The 14,619-nt window shown below is 37.7% G+C and overlaps 3 protein-coding genes across 3 annotated transcripts in view; 1 reads left to right on the top strand and 2 right to left on the bottom strand.

Annotated features, from left to right (window-relative positions):
- Positions 1-1,124: 1,124 nt before the first annotated feature.
- Positions 1,125-3,444, bottom strand: rchy1 (ring finger and CHY zinc finger domain containing 1). Its single transcript, XM_053481743.1, has 8 exons — positions 3,380-3,444; positions 2,855-2,974; positions 2,657-2,772; positions 2,484-2,562; positions 2,262-2,365; positions 2,082-2,111; positions 1,829-1,949; positions 1,125-1,675 (listed from the first exon to the last, which is right to left on the bottom strand). The coding sequence occupies exons 1-8, from the start codon at positions 3,431-3,433 to the stop codon at positions 1,577-1,579; spliced, it is 723 nt and encodes a 240-aa protein (XP_053337718.1). The 5' UTR covers positions 3,434-3,444; the 3' UTR covers positions 1,125-1,576.
- Positions 3,445-8,194: 4,750 nt separating this feature from the next.
- atp5meb (ATP synthase membrane subunit eb) lies at positions 8,195-10,500 on the top strand. Its single transcript, XM_053480425.1, has 4 exons — positions 8,195-8,315; positions 8,572-8,626; positions 10,060-10,158; positions 10,386-10,500. The coding sequence occupies exons 1-4, from the start codon at positions 8,280-8,282 to the stop codon at positions 10,409-10,411; spliced, it is 216 nt and encodes a 71-aa protein (XP_053336400.1). The 5' UTR covers positions 8,195-8,279; the 3' UTR covers positions 10,412-10,500.
- A 435-nt stretch (positions 10,501-10,935) lies between these two features.
- idua (alpha-L-iduronidase) overlaps positions 10,936-14,619 on the bottom strand; it is a 5,819-nt gene continuing 2,135 nt past the window's right edge. Inside the window, exons 8-14 of the mRNA XM_053480424.1 lie at positions 14,327-14,543; positions 13,933-14,142; positions 11,808-11,929; positions 11,602-11,727; positions 11,437-11,513; positions 11,254-11,354; positions 10,936-11,144 (exon numbers count right to left, since the gene is read on the bottom strand). Of these exons, the coding sequence (XP_053336399.1) occupies positions 11,044-11,144; positions 11,254-11,354; positions 11,437-11,513; positions 11,602-11,727; positions 11,808-11,929; positions 13,933-14,142; positions 14,327-14,543 (954 nt within the window). The 3' untranslated portion in view covers positions 10,936-11,043. The remainder of the gene's footprint in view (positions 11,145-11,253; positions 11,355-11,436; positions 11,514-11,601; positions 11,728-11,807; positions 11,930-13,932; positions 14,143-14,326; positions 14,544-14,619) is intronic.

Genomic DNA, 14,619 nt, shown 5'->3' with positions numbered 1-14,619 from the left:
AAATGTATATCTTAGATTTAAACCTTATGTTTATGTGGTTATTATATTCTCTCTAGTGTGGTATCATAGTCAAGAGTGAAGTACGAAATACCCAGAAGGCCTCTGTTCAAGGCTTTGATCCGCTCGTTACGATAAATTAAGCACATTAGTTACTAGTTGATATATAAAATCAAGATCATTGGAGAAATCACATGGTTGTACATTTATGTATAATGTATAATCAAAAACAATATTAAAGTACTAACAGATGAATAATTTCTATATATGAAGAGGACAGTTAAAGACAAATCAGATATGATGGGAATAATAAGGACAGAGTACCTACACACCTTGAAGAGGAAGCTCTGACGGAAACCCAAGTCTTCACCAGCAGTGGTCAATAGTCTGGTTAGGAAAACTGGAACAAACCAAACTTTCTCCAAAAAAGGAAAAAATTAACACAAGATCTTTTAGGCCGACCCAGACATGAATAAATATGAGATGAGAGGAGAAAATTACGAAATGGGGTGGAGCCACATTAATCTGACCTGAACAAAAGTAGCTTACATCTCATGAATATTAAGTAACTATTTGACTTAAGGAGGAGCAAACAATGACATCATTGCTAAGTAAGGGTATAAATTATGTGAAATTGGGAAAGTAAGTGGAGCTTGCGGAATTTTCGTGGGGTGTCTGTTGTCCTCAGGCTGGCCAGTCCAGTGCTGTCCATTTACTTTTGGGTAAAATAAACTTTTTTGCTCTTTCAATACTCAAGTATGTGCTGAATGAAGAACACAATTTTAATTTTCTTATGGAATGGTTTATGCTTGAAATGACTACGGTAGAAATGGGTGTGTCAGCTCATAGCTACTGCAACCCCGTGATCAAAGGAACCAGTAGATGGCGTCATCACCTTTTATGTCATACTGTAAGGTAATAATATACCTGTCCAAACTTTTCTGACCACACACTCATTCGCTGGTAAAGGTAGCACACAGGCGTGAGGATCTGCCCGCGGGCGGAGCTGGGGTCACCCTCTCGTCTTAAATAAAAATGCTTTATACTGTATCCTACAGGTCTAACTCTACAGCAACTGAAGTTCATTCACCTCAACTCAACTCACTAGAAATGAGTTTAGCTTTATAACAATAAGACATTAGATTTATGATTTTTTTTATTATCAGTAGTACTGTACTGTATACTGTAGAATTCCTTCTGCAGTATTACAGTTAAATATTATTCCTCAAGACACTGTTTCGCATCCTGTTCATGCGTACACATTAAGCAGAAGAAAGAATAATCACACAACATTATCTGCTACAGCAGGAGGAAGCTGGTGCTGAGTGAGAAGCTCTGAAATAAAACACAATCAACTGTCGTTCTGTTAGAGGGCAATGTTCAAACAAATAAATACAGTCTGTGAAGCAGCATATCAGTGAGCAGAGAGGGAGCAGGAGGAGGAGGAGCTGAAAGTGCTGCAGGTCTTCATCCGAGGCTGAGCAGGAGGAGGATGATGATGAGTTCTGGCGATAACTTAATGTCATTACGGAGCCATTTCGAAGACAAAGAGAAGGTTTTCTAGGTGCGGCCTGTTGATTCAGTCCTGCGAGGTGTTGTAGGAGCCGCAGCTGCTGCACTTCATGCCCAGGACGTGGAAGCTGACAGTGCAGCGGTTCTGACAGTCGTTACACAGGATCTACACACACACACACACACACACACACACACACACATACATACGGAGAAGAAATAAAAACCACCAGGAGCCTTTTAAAGTAGAACATTCAGGTAAAGTAGAACATTTAGGACGGGCTGATAAAGCCGCACCAACACCTGGAGAACGGAGTACCTTCACTTTCTGATCCTTGAACTCAGGTGGCATGGGTGTGTGAGCGATCTCCATGTCTCTCTCCTCCCAGTACTCCGTCATGTTAATCGCTGACTGCATGCAGAGGGGACACCTGTATGCCCTGAAACACACACACACACACACACACTTCAACATCCATGTATTATTGATTCATTATGGACACTTATGACATTATCACAGTATAGACACACATTTACACACACCCCCTCTCTCTGTCTCTTTCAGGACTTACCCATTTCTGCACATGAGCTCGAAGCAGGTCCTACACACAAACACAGCATATTAAAATATCATTTCTACGTTAACAATTACTGTGTGTGTATTATGTGTAACTACACGAGAGGATTAACAAGTGTGTGTGTGTGTGTGTGTTTGAGAAGTAAAGTGTTCAGAAGAGCGTAGCGACTCTGACTTGTGCAGCAGGTGACCGCAGGGCATGACCTGAGCGCCGATCCTGGACGTGTGAATGTCCTCCATGCACACGGCGCAGTTCTGCCTCGACACGTTCTCAACACACTGACGTCACACACACGAACAATCACGTCACTCATACACCTTCAGAGTGGGCTTATTTTAATTCAACTACAGGTGAGTATTAGAGTAGTGTGTGTGTGTGTGTGTGTGTGTTCTCTACCTTGTGTTTGCCCTGAAGATCATTGGCTAGACACAGATTGCACTTCTGGCAGTGGAAGAACTTCCTTCTCGGGCCGATCCTGCAGCAAAGAGAAGATGGAGGGGGAAAAACAAACCTTGTTAGAACCTCATCTTGTGCTCCTGATGCGTTCCTGATGCGTTCCTGAAGCTCACCTGCAGATGCCGCACGGCTGACAGTGGAACTGCTCCTTGTTTTTGTCGTACAGGTGACAGATGTCGCAGTAATACTCGCTGAACGTCACGCCGCAGCCACGACACGCCTGCTGAGCCTGAAACACATGGACACGGCTTCCTCACAGCTCTAAAACGCGCGTGTGTGTGTGTGTTTAAAGCCCTGGGGCCGAGCCTCACCTCTTGCACGCGGTCACACACGGCGCACTTCACCTCTCGCACCTGGAACCGGTCCATCTTGTGTTTCTCCTCATCGTCATGGCACAGACGACACACGTAGAACTTATCGCAGCAAGGAGCCTTGACACGACACCACACACACACCATACACACAATACACACACACACCATACACACACAATACACACACAATACACACACACACCATGACTGTGTATTATTCCAGTATGAGTGCTGCACCACACTGTGTTCCTAATAAACCCTCTAGAGAACTAAACACTGCCTGGTCTGTGGTGTTAGTGACACTTTATTCTTCACCACAACACTAAACTCCACTCAACTCTTTATTTATCTCTAATCTCTTCAAATCACTCGGCAGATTACAGGGTATTTCCTTTGATTTAAGCACGCGCACGCTTTATACCAGACGTTTACCGCGTGTAGAACACACACACATACACACACACACACTCTCCGTGTTAATGCTGTGTGTGTAAGTAACACTGTGAGAGATAAAACACTCACTTTTAACAGACACTTGCGGACGTAGTGCTGACATCCTGCCGCTGTGGCCGCCATGTTGGATTCAAACGCGCCGAACTTTATTTAAAACCGCACGCGCACAGAGAGAGAGAGAGAGAGAGAGAGAGAGGGAGGGGGGGGGGGGTGAAGAGGGAGAGGAATCTTCTTTAATAATGTAACCAGCTCGATGTTGTTAGGTTACAACTCACATGAGGAGTATATTAGTGAGAGAGAAACATGATGTAAATATAAATATGTGTAATATTCTGATGAATGTACTGTGTGTTCTGTGAGTCACTCTATAGAAAAGGTGAAGTTTGGGTGATAAAAATCTCCTGAAGTGTTTTTCTTCTTTCACCTCAGAACATGCATTCGCACATCTGGAGATACAGTATGTGTTTGCAATGGCATTGGAGATACAGTCCTCCAAATGATCGATGTCTCTTATCTTTTACTGATACACCATGGCCTTCAAATGCTCCCAAATTTATATATATACAAAATATAAATTTATTATAAATAATACATTTGTTTTTATGGCACACTCTCTATTTAGTTATAATCAATTAATGTTCTATGATTTTAATGTTTAACCTACTTTATAAGATATTGACGTTATTATGAATCAGATTTATTTTACGAAAAATATCTTTAGATAAAAAAGTATACACTCCCAGTTCCATGTGATCATGGTGACAAAACATTTCCTTGAAAATATGCTACAATTAAATATTGAATATTAAAGTAAGATTTTATGATAAATAAGATAAATTAGTTTTTTGTATGATTAAAAGTACATATATTTACTAACCCTGGACAAGTAATGTGTATGTTAGGTTCATTTAAATGATTTTGGCATCAGGAAAACTAAGTGACAGCACTTTACACCATTATTTATTATTATTATTATTATTATTATTATTATTATTATTTTCATTTTATCTACAGATAGAATGTAGCATTTTTTTTTTACAAATATGATTCTTATTTACTTACAAGTTTATTCCTTACACAAAGTATAAAACATTAATTCTTCTTATTTAAATGTGGACTTTAGTCCTTAGATTTGTAATTCTTTGCTAATGCCTTCTTATACAGCACACAGGTTATTTACAAAAAAAGAGTATACAATCAGCTTTAAATAAATATAAATCAAATAAAGAAAAAAAAACAATTTACAATTTTTTAGGGGGGATTTGTCACACCATGCAAAACGTTTTAATGAAATAATGTTACGCAGGTAAATATATTACTAATGATAGTAGGTATTAAGGTGCAGTTGCTGAGCTGAGCACTAGAGGGCAGCAATGTTCACCACATCCGGGTACTGTATTTTAATTAAAGTACAACACGTGCATACAACAAAATAGCATTAATTGTATACAAGAACAGAAAAACAGACTCAGCACAATGTGATCATAGCAAATCCAAATTTCATATAATAATAAAACATAAGATAAATAAAATAATAAAGAAGATACGATTACAGTAATTATACATTAAAGCTATTTAAACAATTTTAATGCATTACGGTTTTCCATTTCACTAAGAGCATCTGAAAAAAAGTTTAGGTCATTTTTAAATGTCATAAACAGAGGAGTCCAACCAATTCTCCAAAAATAAACTCTTTCCTTTACCTGTAATCAATTCGTTATTCCAAATTTTCATTCTGTGAGGAGAAAAATTATGCACAAAGCACAATTTCCGCGCCAACAGTGCTTGCTCATGGAATTTAGACAATTTTATGGGTAATTTAGAAGGCAAAAAATTACAAGTCAAAAGAAAATCAAGACCTCCCACCATCTTAAAAATATTATGTGGAATAAAAAAACATATTAAAACATGATCAATCACACACTTTTTGATCCAGTTAATTTTGAAAGTATTATTCATGTCTGTATAATCTAGCATTTCGAAACCTCCTTCAGATTTCTTCCCAGCTAGTACATTTTTTTAAGATGGTGGTGTTTATTTTTCCAACAAAAATTAACCAATAATCTATTAATTTCTTTACACGTACAATCCTGAACAAATAAAGACAGGCCAGGAAAAATTAATCTCGATAGACCTTCTGCCTTTGTTAATAAGATTCTGCCTAAAATAGACAAATCTCTTCTTAACCAATTGTCAAAAATCTTTTTTTTTTCTTAATTTTGTTATTAAAATTAAGCTGCTGCCTAACTGACAAGTTTTTTGAAATGTAAATTCCTAAATATTTAATACATTCTTTTACTGGAATGTTAAACATTTCTTGTTCAGAAAAATCATGCACTAGAAGGATTTCACACTTTGTAATATTTACCTGGAGACCTGAGGCATCAAAAAATGTTTAAACTAATTTAATTGCATTCTTAATTTGATTCTTATCTTTCAGAAATAAAGTTATATCATCAGCCAATTGTAGATTTTTATTTTTCTATTAAATAATGTTATACCGTGTAAATTTGGATTTTTTTATTGATAATAGTTCCACAACAATCAAAAACAAAAATGGGGAAATAGGGCAACCTTGCCTTACTCCCCTATTAATGAGGAATCTTCTAGAAGTATTATTCTGTTATATAATGTAGCTATTAATACCTCCATAAAACATTTTAACCGTCTGAATAAAATTATTTCCAAAACCAAATGTATGTAAACCCTGTAATAAAAATTGCTGATCAATTGTGTCAAACGCTTTTTAAAAGTCAAGAAACAAAATGAGTGCATCTGAATTAACAAAATGATTATAGTCCAATAAGTCCAATATAAGTCTAATATTTAAACTAATATGACGTTTTGCCATAAAACCAGTTTGAAATTCAGCAAATTTATTTCACTTTTTAGTCTAGTGGCACAAACTAAGGCTAAAATTTTATAATTAACATTTAATTACGTTTTTGGTCTCCAATTATCAATGATTAAGCGGTCTTTATCTGGTTTTAGAATTAAACTGATAACACCTTGTTTCATTGTCGCACTCATTTCTTTCTGTTCTGAACATTCTTTATACATATTAAATAAAGGGCTTTTTATTAGGTCCCAAAAAACACAATAAAATTCAACGGTCAACCCGTCTGATCCAGGGGCTTTTCGTTTTTTCATAGAAAAAAGAGCTTTAGATATCTCAGCTTTGGAAATATCATCCTCACAATATTTTCTATAATCATTAGAAACTGTTTGAACAAAATGTTTTACTGTTTGGGAAGTATAAAGTTTTTCGTAAAAAGAATACACGAAAGATGCTATATCTGAAGGATTATTAGAGATTGTTTCATTTATTTTTAAAGATGAAATAAAGTTTCTTGTGTAATTTCTTTTTTCTAAAGAAAAAAAATAACTAGTATTCCTTTCCCCTTCCTCAAACCATTTGGCTCTTGATCTCACATAAGCACTTTTTGCTAGTTCTATATACAATTTATCTATTTCTAAATTGAGAAGATATAATTTAGACAAAATATTTTGTTTAATTAAAGTATTAAGTTGATCTGTTATCGTTGTGATCTTTCTAAGTTGAATTTTCTTTAATTCTTTACCTCTTCTCATAGCAATTACCCTGACTTTAAATTTAAATAGCTTCCACTTCTGAGTATAATTTAAATCATTATTTTCAAAAATACTTGCTAGTGATTTAATTTGTTTCACAAAGTAACTATCCGAAAGGAGACAGTTGTTAAATTTCCAGTATCCAGGAATGGTACTGCCCTTACACCCATCAAAAGAAAGCCATATCAATTTGTGACTGATAGAGGGACACAAGTAATGTTTGTTTCCGAAACATAGTGAATTAAATCATGAGGAATCAACCAGTAATCTATTCTTGATTTTAAAGAAAAAGAGCTATTATTCCAAGTATAGTCACAACAATTGGGGTTCAAATATCTCCGTACATCAGAAACTTGTAACTTGTCAGTTATAAAACAAAATAAACAGATATGAACAGATATGTTTTTATGTGGAAATCATCTGGAGCATCACTGAAATCACCACCAATAATTACGTATCCATCCTTGTATTTCTTTATATCTGTTATTGTATCACAAATCTTCTCGAACATTTCTAAATTGTGTGCTTTAACATTAAACCCATAGATATTGCAGATTATTAAAGTGGAATTGTCCAGTTTAACAGTCAGTACAATCCATCTTCCATTATTTAAACGAATAGTTTCCAAAACGTTTCCTTTAAATTTGTTAAAGAAAATTGCGACACCTGCTGAATGATTGGACCCGTGACTAAAAACACCGTAACCTCCCCATTGGGAGTTCCATACATCCGGGTATTTTCTTTTCGTCGCTAGCCGGTGTTATGCGCTAAAATGCCCCCCTGCCATGGATTGCCCCCCCCCCCATACATAATCGCTATCAAATATTATAGTAGAACATAAATTCATAGGTTTATTATTATTATCAAATATGATATTAATATTATAATAAACCCTAGTTATGTGAACCATGAATACAAATTCTTGTATAATGTTTATTTTGTGGCACATTTATTTTTAAGGACTTTGTCATGAATATACAAATAAGCATTTATATACAATAAAAATAAATATTGTTCATGATGAAAAATTAGAGTAAACTATTTTTATTATAAAATAAACAATCCCAAAGTATACATGTTGTACAGTATATAAAAAAATATATATTTTTTCATATACAACATATTTATTTTCATATTGCTTATTTTATTTTTGTTTTATTGTCTCATGTAATTTGTAATTTGTAAACCGCTAAGCTATGAATTTATATTCTAATACACTATTTGATAGCGATTATGTAGGGGGGGCAATCTATGGCAGGGGGCATTTTAGCGCATAACACCGGCGGTGACGTCATAGATAAGCGCCAGTCGGGCTATTTTCCCGTGATCCTTTGCTCCGGCTTGTCTCTGACCTCTGTGCGCTAGAAGACGGACAGACATGGTGCCTCCTGTGCAGGTTTCTCCTCTCATTAAGGTCTGTGATTCACTTCTCTTTACTGTAATACATGTCGAGACGCGAGATTAAACTGATATTCACTTTAAATACGGTGTTATTGTTGTCATAAGCTAAGTGCTAACAGCTAAGCGGCGCTAGCGCGCGCAGGGTTATTACTGCCGCAAGTGTGTGTGTGAGAGTGTTAATGAGAAGGTGTGTGTGTGAGAGAGTGTTAATGAGAAGGTGTGTGTGAGAGAGAGTGTTAATGAGGTGTGTGTGTGTGTTGTGTTTGCAGACAGCCAGGTACTCGGCCTTGCTGGTGGGGATCATCTACGGCAAGAAGCGCTATGGTGAGTCACCTACACACACACACACACACACAGAGCTCATTAACAGTTTGCCGCCTGACATTCCTCCTTCACAGAACACACACTTAGGGTTTAACATGACCTCAGTACTCAAATATTCATGTTTAAGATGAAGCTTCGAGAATTGCGTACAGATGAATCGTTTGCGAAGGAATCGGTTCATTTAAATCGACTCGCGGAAATGAATCCTATGACTGTTCTGTTCATCTGTCAGATCCACACATTATCTGTTTCTAAGGAAATATAACTTCAATGACTGAGCTGTTTATTAAGAGGAGTCACTTCACCTGGAGTCAGGGGTGGAGTTAACAGAAGGGGTGATGGGTCAGGGGTCATTGTGGGGTCAGGGGCTTTAGGGTACAGTAATGTCTTTAATGTGCTTCTGTTTATGATAAAAGACGTTGGCGCATGAGATGACCGTCCTCCACACCAGGGGTGCACAAACTTAAAATTCTCAGTTCTATTCAAGGTCAAAGGTTCAGAACTATTAATGATAAGCAAATTACTTTTATTAAACTCGTTTATAACTTGCAGGCAATATACATTTGTTTATGACAGTCTGAGATGAAATACATTTAACCTACAGGATAAAATGACCGTTTGACTAAAATCAGATACTGAAACCGAAGCAGCTCTAGTTTTCATGCAACTTGCATTCAAGTGTCAGAAAGATTCAAAAGATTACTCAGATTGTCTGTCAACCTAAACCTGATTCATACATAATGTATTTGCTCACGCATTCTATACTTCTTTCTATAATTTTCTTTTGATTCTGTAAAGCTGCAATGCGACGACTATTACTAACAGCACTATACAAATAAACCCCATCCTTTAGACCTGAAGAAAACTCAGAATTACATCATGATGTACTGACAAAAGAGGCTGTCGCTTTCGTGTCTGTACAGAATTTAAAATGCTGTTAGATACCCTAAGGGTTGGATGAACCCTTGATCTCTGTAATAAACTCTAACCATTGACCACTCTGACAATAAACATCATACACTCACTGGCTGTCATCGTGTGCCAAGATGACATCCTTGCTCTTTATCAGTTTTATCACTAAAGCTCCTCAACATATCACTGTGTGCAGTTGAGTTTTATCATATTTCTCTCCATAGATACCTGTAGAGAACTGTTGTCATTGTTACCTCAGATCGCTCTGTTCTTGTCGTGTCCCGAACATCATCCTTTCATGTATAAATCCATAATGTTCAAGTTTACCATTCTCAAATCTAAACCTTCACCTCTACAAGTCACTAATGCTTGGATACAATCCGATGGGCATCTACCGAATTAACTTCGTCTTGTTTTGGTGGTGTTCTGGTCTTCTCCCATTCCGTGTGAGGGTAACACACACTCGCCAAGTATTTTCCGTTGCCCTGATTACGCATTTTAAACCCTTCCTGTTTGTGTAGATTACCTGAAACCTGTAGCAGCGGAGGAGAGGAGAATTGAGGAGGAGGAGAAGAAAGTGAGGGAGGAACAGGAACGCATCGCTAAACAGCTTGCAGAGGGTAAACACACACACACATAAAATGAGGGGTGGGTTTTATTTAGGAATTAGGTACAGGACTAAATGTACGGTTGTTCTCAGATTGTGTACTTTCTCCCTGATGTGCCTTGTGGTCGTATCACGCAGGGCTCTCTGGATGTGTTGACGTCGACATTGATGTAGACGTCCACATGTCCCTGAGGTTTATTAGTCTAATTATGTCTTTTATTTTTCTTTCCCCTTCACCAGCAAATGAAGACACAATCCTGAAGTGAGCACTGCAGCGTACGCTGTGTTTATGGACCCGTTCTGGAGGTCTCACTGTTTGGTTCTTCTCCTCTCGTCAGTTACTTGCTCACCTTCCACATTAATATCTGCTGTTGTATAATGAATAAGATTTCTGTTAATTAGTAAAATCGACACAAACCCATGACCATGTGTAGACCTGAGTGTTTCTTTGCCTCACTTCACTCACCAAGCAGACAGAACCTTCACACGGTCTCAGAGGCTCACGACACATCTGAGCTTGTGTCTAACGTTCAGCATTTTCACCATCAGGATTTATTTTTTTTCTTCACAGAAATAAAGAGGATTGTACTTAGCACTGAGATCTATTCAGTTATGTGTTTATCAGAGGAGTATTTATAATTGAATAAAGATCCTTAATTATAAACACAGGAGTGTGATTGGTTTATAAAAGCAGAACTGGGTTGTTCTAAGCACATTCTACTCAAGCTCCAGTGTAACAGAAATAAATATCCATCATGGCAGCCATTTTGTGACTCAAATACAAGGGAAGTTCTTAGTGAGAAATTTAATAAGATTATAAAAAAAAATTACATATAAAACACATTCATTAGATCATAAACAATATCTAGAATTGCTGTAAATAAGACGTGTTTCCCCGTCAGCAGGACTCTGTGTATCTCTCAGTAGGAGAATATTGTCCTGCTCGTCTCCAGAAGTCCACGGCTCTCACTCTGTAGAATCCACACACGTCCAGGCTCTCTGAGAAACACACACACAAATGATGAACTTTGTGTACTTGTGTATAACATCTGGAGTGAAGTGCAGATGTGGGAGAGTGTTGTGTGTATACAGGTGTAGTCTAGCTCACCTGGTGAGAAGGTGTGAGAGGTGAACACGGTATCTCTGAAATTGATCCTCTCAAATATAACTCCGTCTTTAGAGAACTCTACCTCGTACGTCTTTACACACCTGTAACCGAAACGTGTAAAGACTCAATCTGGATGTGTGTGTGTGAGGAGTTTAATATAGCGAACGTGAACTCAGAACTGACTTGGTGCCGACGTTGTGGTCCTTCCACACGATAAAGACTTGGCCTTTAGTGATGGAGACGAAACGTAAAGCGTTCACCTGCACGACAGAAAAACATCACACACATCAGTGTCCAGAAAGTGGCAGCATTTGTCCTGGGGAGTCAAGGTGTGTGTGTGTGTCTCACCTGTCCGGGTGTGTTTACAGGCCGAGCACACAGGTGGACGAGCAGGATGGAGGGAACGGGGAGCTTCAGTTTAAGAGACACGACTCCTTGAGCAGGGAGTGGGATAGGACCATCTGTCTGAGCGTCCTGAACACACACGCACATTACTTACATTCAGACACCTACACATCTACGCTGCTCTGTGTGTGTGTGAGTGTGTGCGTTACCTCTTGACCCCTGAGCTGTGTGAGTTGTTGCACTGTGGGGTAATCCGGACTGCCCATCTGCCTCCACACTTCATACGGGTTACTGACAACGTTGTCCATGTAGCGCATCACGTACATCACGTCTGTAGTGCACAAGTTCAACAAATACATCAACAACTTTACCTCAGGAGTACCTCATTGTTCACCTCATTAGTTTAAAGTTACGTCAGGATTGGCTCTGCATTACTTTAACAGTACCTCAGCATGACATTAATGTCCTGAGACCCTCATGCAAGGACATGAAGTTTATTTTTGTTTTATTGAGTTTGTATTTCACAGGTGCTAATAAAGAGCAACAGCGAGGGAAAATACAGTGCACACAACAGAGTCTGGCTCTCAGGAGGTTAAAACCTTATTACTTTACTATTACCTCTAAATTATTAACCATTACCTCAGTAATACAGCTACATTACCTCAGCTTTAGCTCAACATAACCTCAATGTTACCCAGGGTTACCGTAACAGTTACCTAAGCATTACTTTAACATTATTTCAGGATCACTTCAATAATATCACATCATTACCTCAGTGTTATTTCAGTATTCCGTCAATGTTACCTTGTCATTAACTTAACGTAATGTTGAGTTATTGTTAAAATAACACTGAAATAATTTTATCATTCATCATAGGCCATGAAATTATACAACTCTATACAACTCTGTAACACGTACACTATGTGTATAGTCACTGTCAGTAAAAATAACACAATAAGACAATATTACAAAACTATTAATATTGTAATAATACAATATTAAATTTTTAAATACAATATGTAATACAATATTACACACATATATTAGATTCCTGTATTCATTTGTGTTATATTCACACGTGCTCTTGGGTTATATTTAGTGTGCAATACAGTACTAGGACAGTTTTAGGACAATTTATTTTATTGTATTTTCTTTTACTTTTTCCCCTATTTATTACTCTTTCATTTTCTACTGGATAACAACAGTGAGCAACCAAGAATAAGCTATTTCCCTCTGGGATTAACAAAGTTCTTGAATCTTGAATCTCCTTCAGGATTACCACCGCATTACCTCAGTATTACTTTAATATTATATAAATATTATCTAGTGTACTCTCTACTTCAACAATATCTCAGTATTAACTCAGTCTTACTCCAACAATACCTCAACATTACGTCAACGTAAAATATCTGAGCATTTCCTCAACATTACCTCGACATTGCCTTAGTATTACTTTAACAATACCTTAATGTTACCTCAACATTACCTCAGTATTACTTTAACAATACCTCAATGTTACCTCGACATTACCTCAGTATTACTTTAACAATACCTCAATGTTACCTCGACATTACCTCAGTATTACTTTAACAATACCTCAATGTTACCTCAACATTACCTCAGTATTACTTCAACAATACCTCAATGTTACCTCAACATTACCTCAGTATTACTTTACCAATACCTCAATGTTACTTAAACAATACTTCAGTATTACGTCAACAATACCTCAATGTTACCTCGACGTTACCTCGACATTACCTCGGTATTACTTCAACAATGCCTCAATGTTACCTCGACATTACCTCGGTATTACTTTAACAATACCTCAATGTTGCCTCAACATTACCTCAGTATTACTTCAACAATACCTCAATGTTACCTCAACATTACCTCAGTATTACTTCAACAATACCTCAATGTTACCTCAACATTACCTCAGTATTACTTTAACAATACCTCAATGTTACCTCGACATTACCTCAGTACTACTTTAATATAATCTCAATGCTACCTCAACATTACCTCAGTATTACTTTAATATAATCTCAATGTTACCTTAGCATTTCCTCAGTTTTACTTCAATATTATCTCAGTATTACTTTAACAAACCTTGGATTTACTTTGAAACCTAATTTGAACAACATCTCTACTTTACTTTTATATTACCACCGCATTACCTCTGTATTTTAATCAACAACACCGTTAACGTCGCTATCAATCACCTCAAAAATAATAGTTAATGTTGTTTTGTTTAAATTCAGAGACAAACCTAAAAACAACTAAATAGAAGACTGTGTGTGTGTGTGTGCGTGTGTGTGTATATACACATACCAGTGTGTGTGGGAGCTCCGGTGATGTTCAGCGTGACGGTGTCCGAGTGGTTCGAGGTGACGTTGTCTCTGCAGTTGTACAGGAGCACGGCGCTCTGCCAGCTATCATTAGGGTGTGTGTGTGGGGGTAAGTGGACACTCGCCAGCACGCCCACTGAACTCTCTTCCTGAGGGTTGCGCGTCACAGTGGTAACCTCCACCTGCTGCTCACCTGCACACAATAAAGAAAGGTTTAGAACAGTGGTGTCAGGGTGTGTCTCTCAGTTTCCATGGTAACACCCCAAAACCTTACACCAGTGTAATAAACAGTGATGAACAGTTTCTGCACTTTCAGCACAATGTTTAAAGTTGTGCGTGTGTAAAGCTAATGACTCAGAAGCGTAGCCGTGCGGCACCTAGCAGAGCGAGCAGGCCCATGGCGGTGAGGACGGGTTTGCGTATGAGCTGGACGTGAGGCGTGTGTGTGTTGTTGATCTGGAAGCGGGCGGTTAGCGTGCGCTGGGTGAACTGGTGCGGATGGTAACTTAGGAACGCATTGTCGTTGCTCAGCAGCGTGAAGTTGATGGTGTTGTTCACGTCAGCGATGAGGAGGTCCTGATGCTGAGAGATCACCTACACACACACACAAAATAAAAGTCTGTCCACCAGTACACACTCCGATTCAGACAGGGTTAACATCATAAGAACA

The sequence above is a fragment of the Clarias gariepinus genome, chromosome 21, assembly GCF_024256425.1.
Source record: "Clarias gariepinus isolate MV-2021 ecotype Netherlands chromosome 21, CGAR_prim_01v2, whole genome shotgun sequence".
NCBI classification, from domain to species: Eukaryota; Metazoa; Chordata; class Actinopteri; order Siluriformes; family Clariidae; genus Clarias; species Clarias gariepinus.
Note: the sequence above shows the minus strand (reverse complement) of the source record. Positions and strands in the feature narration are given on the sequence as shown.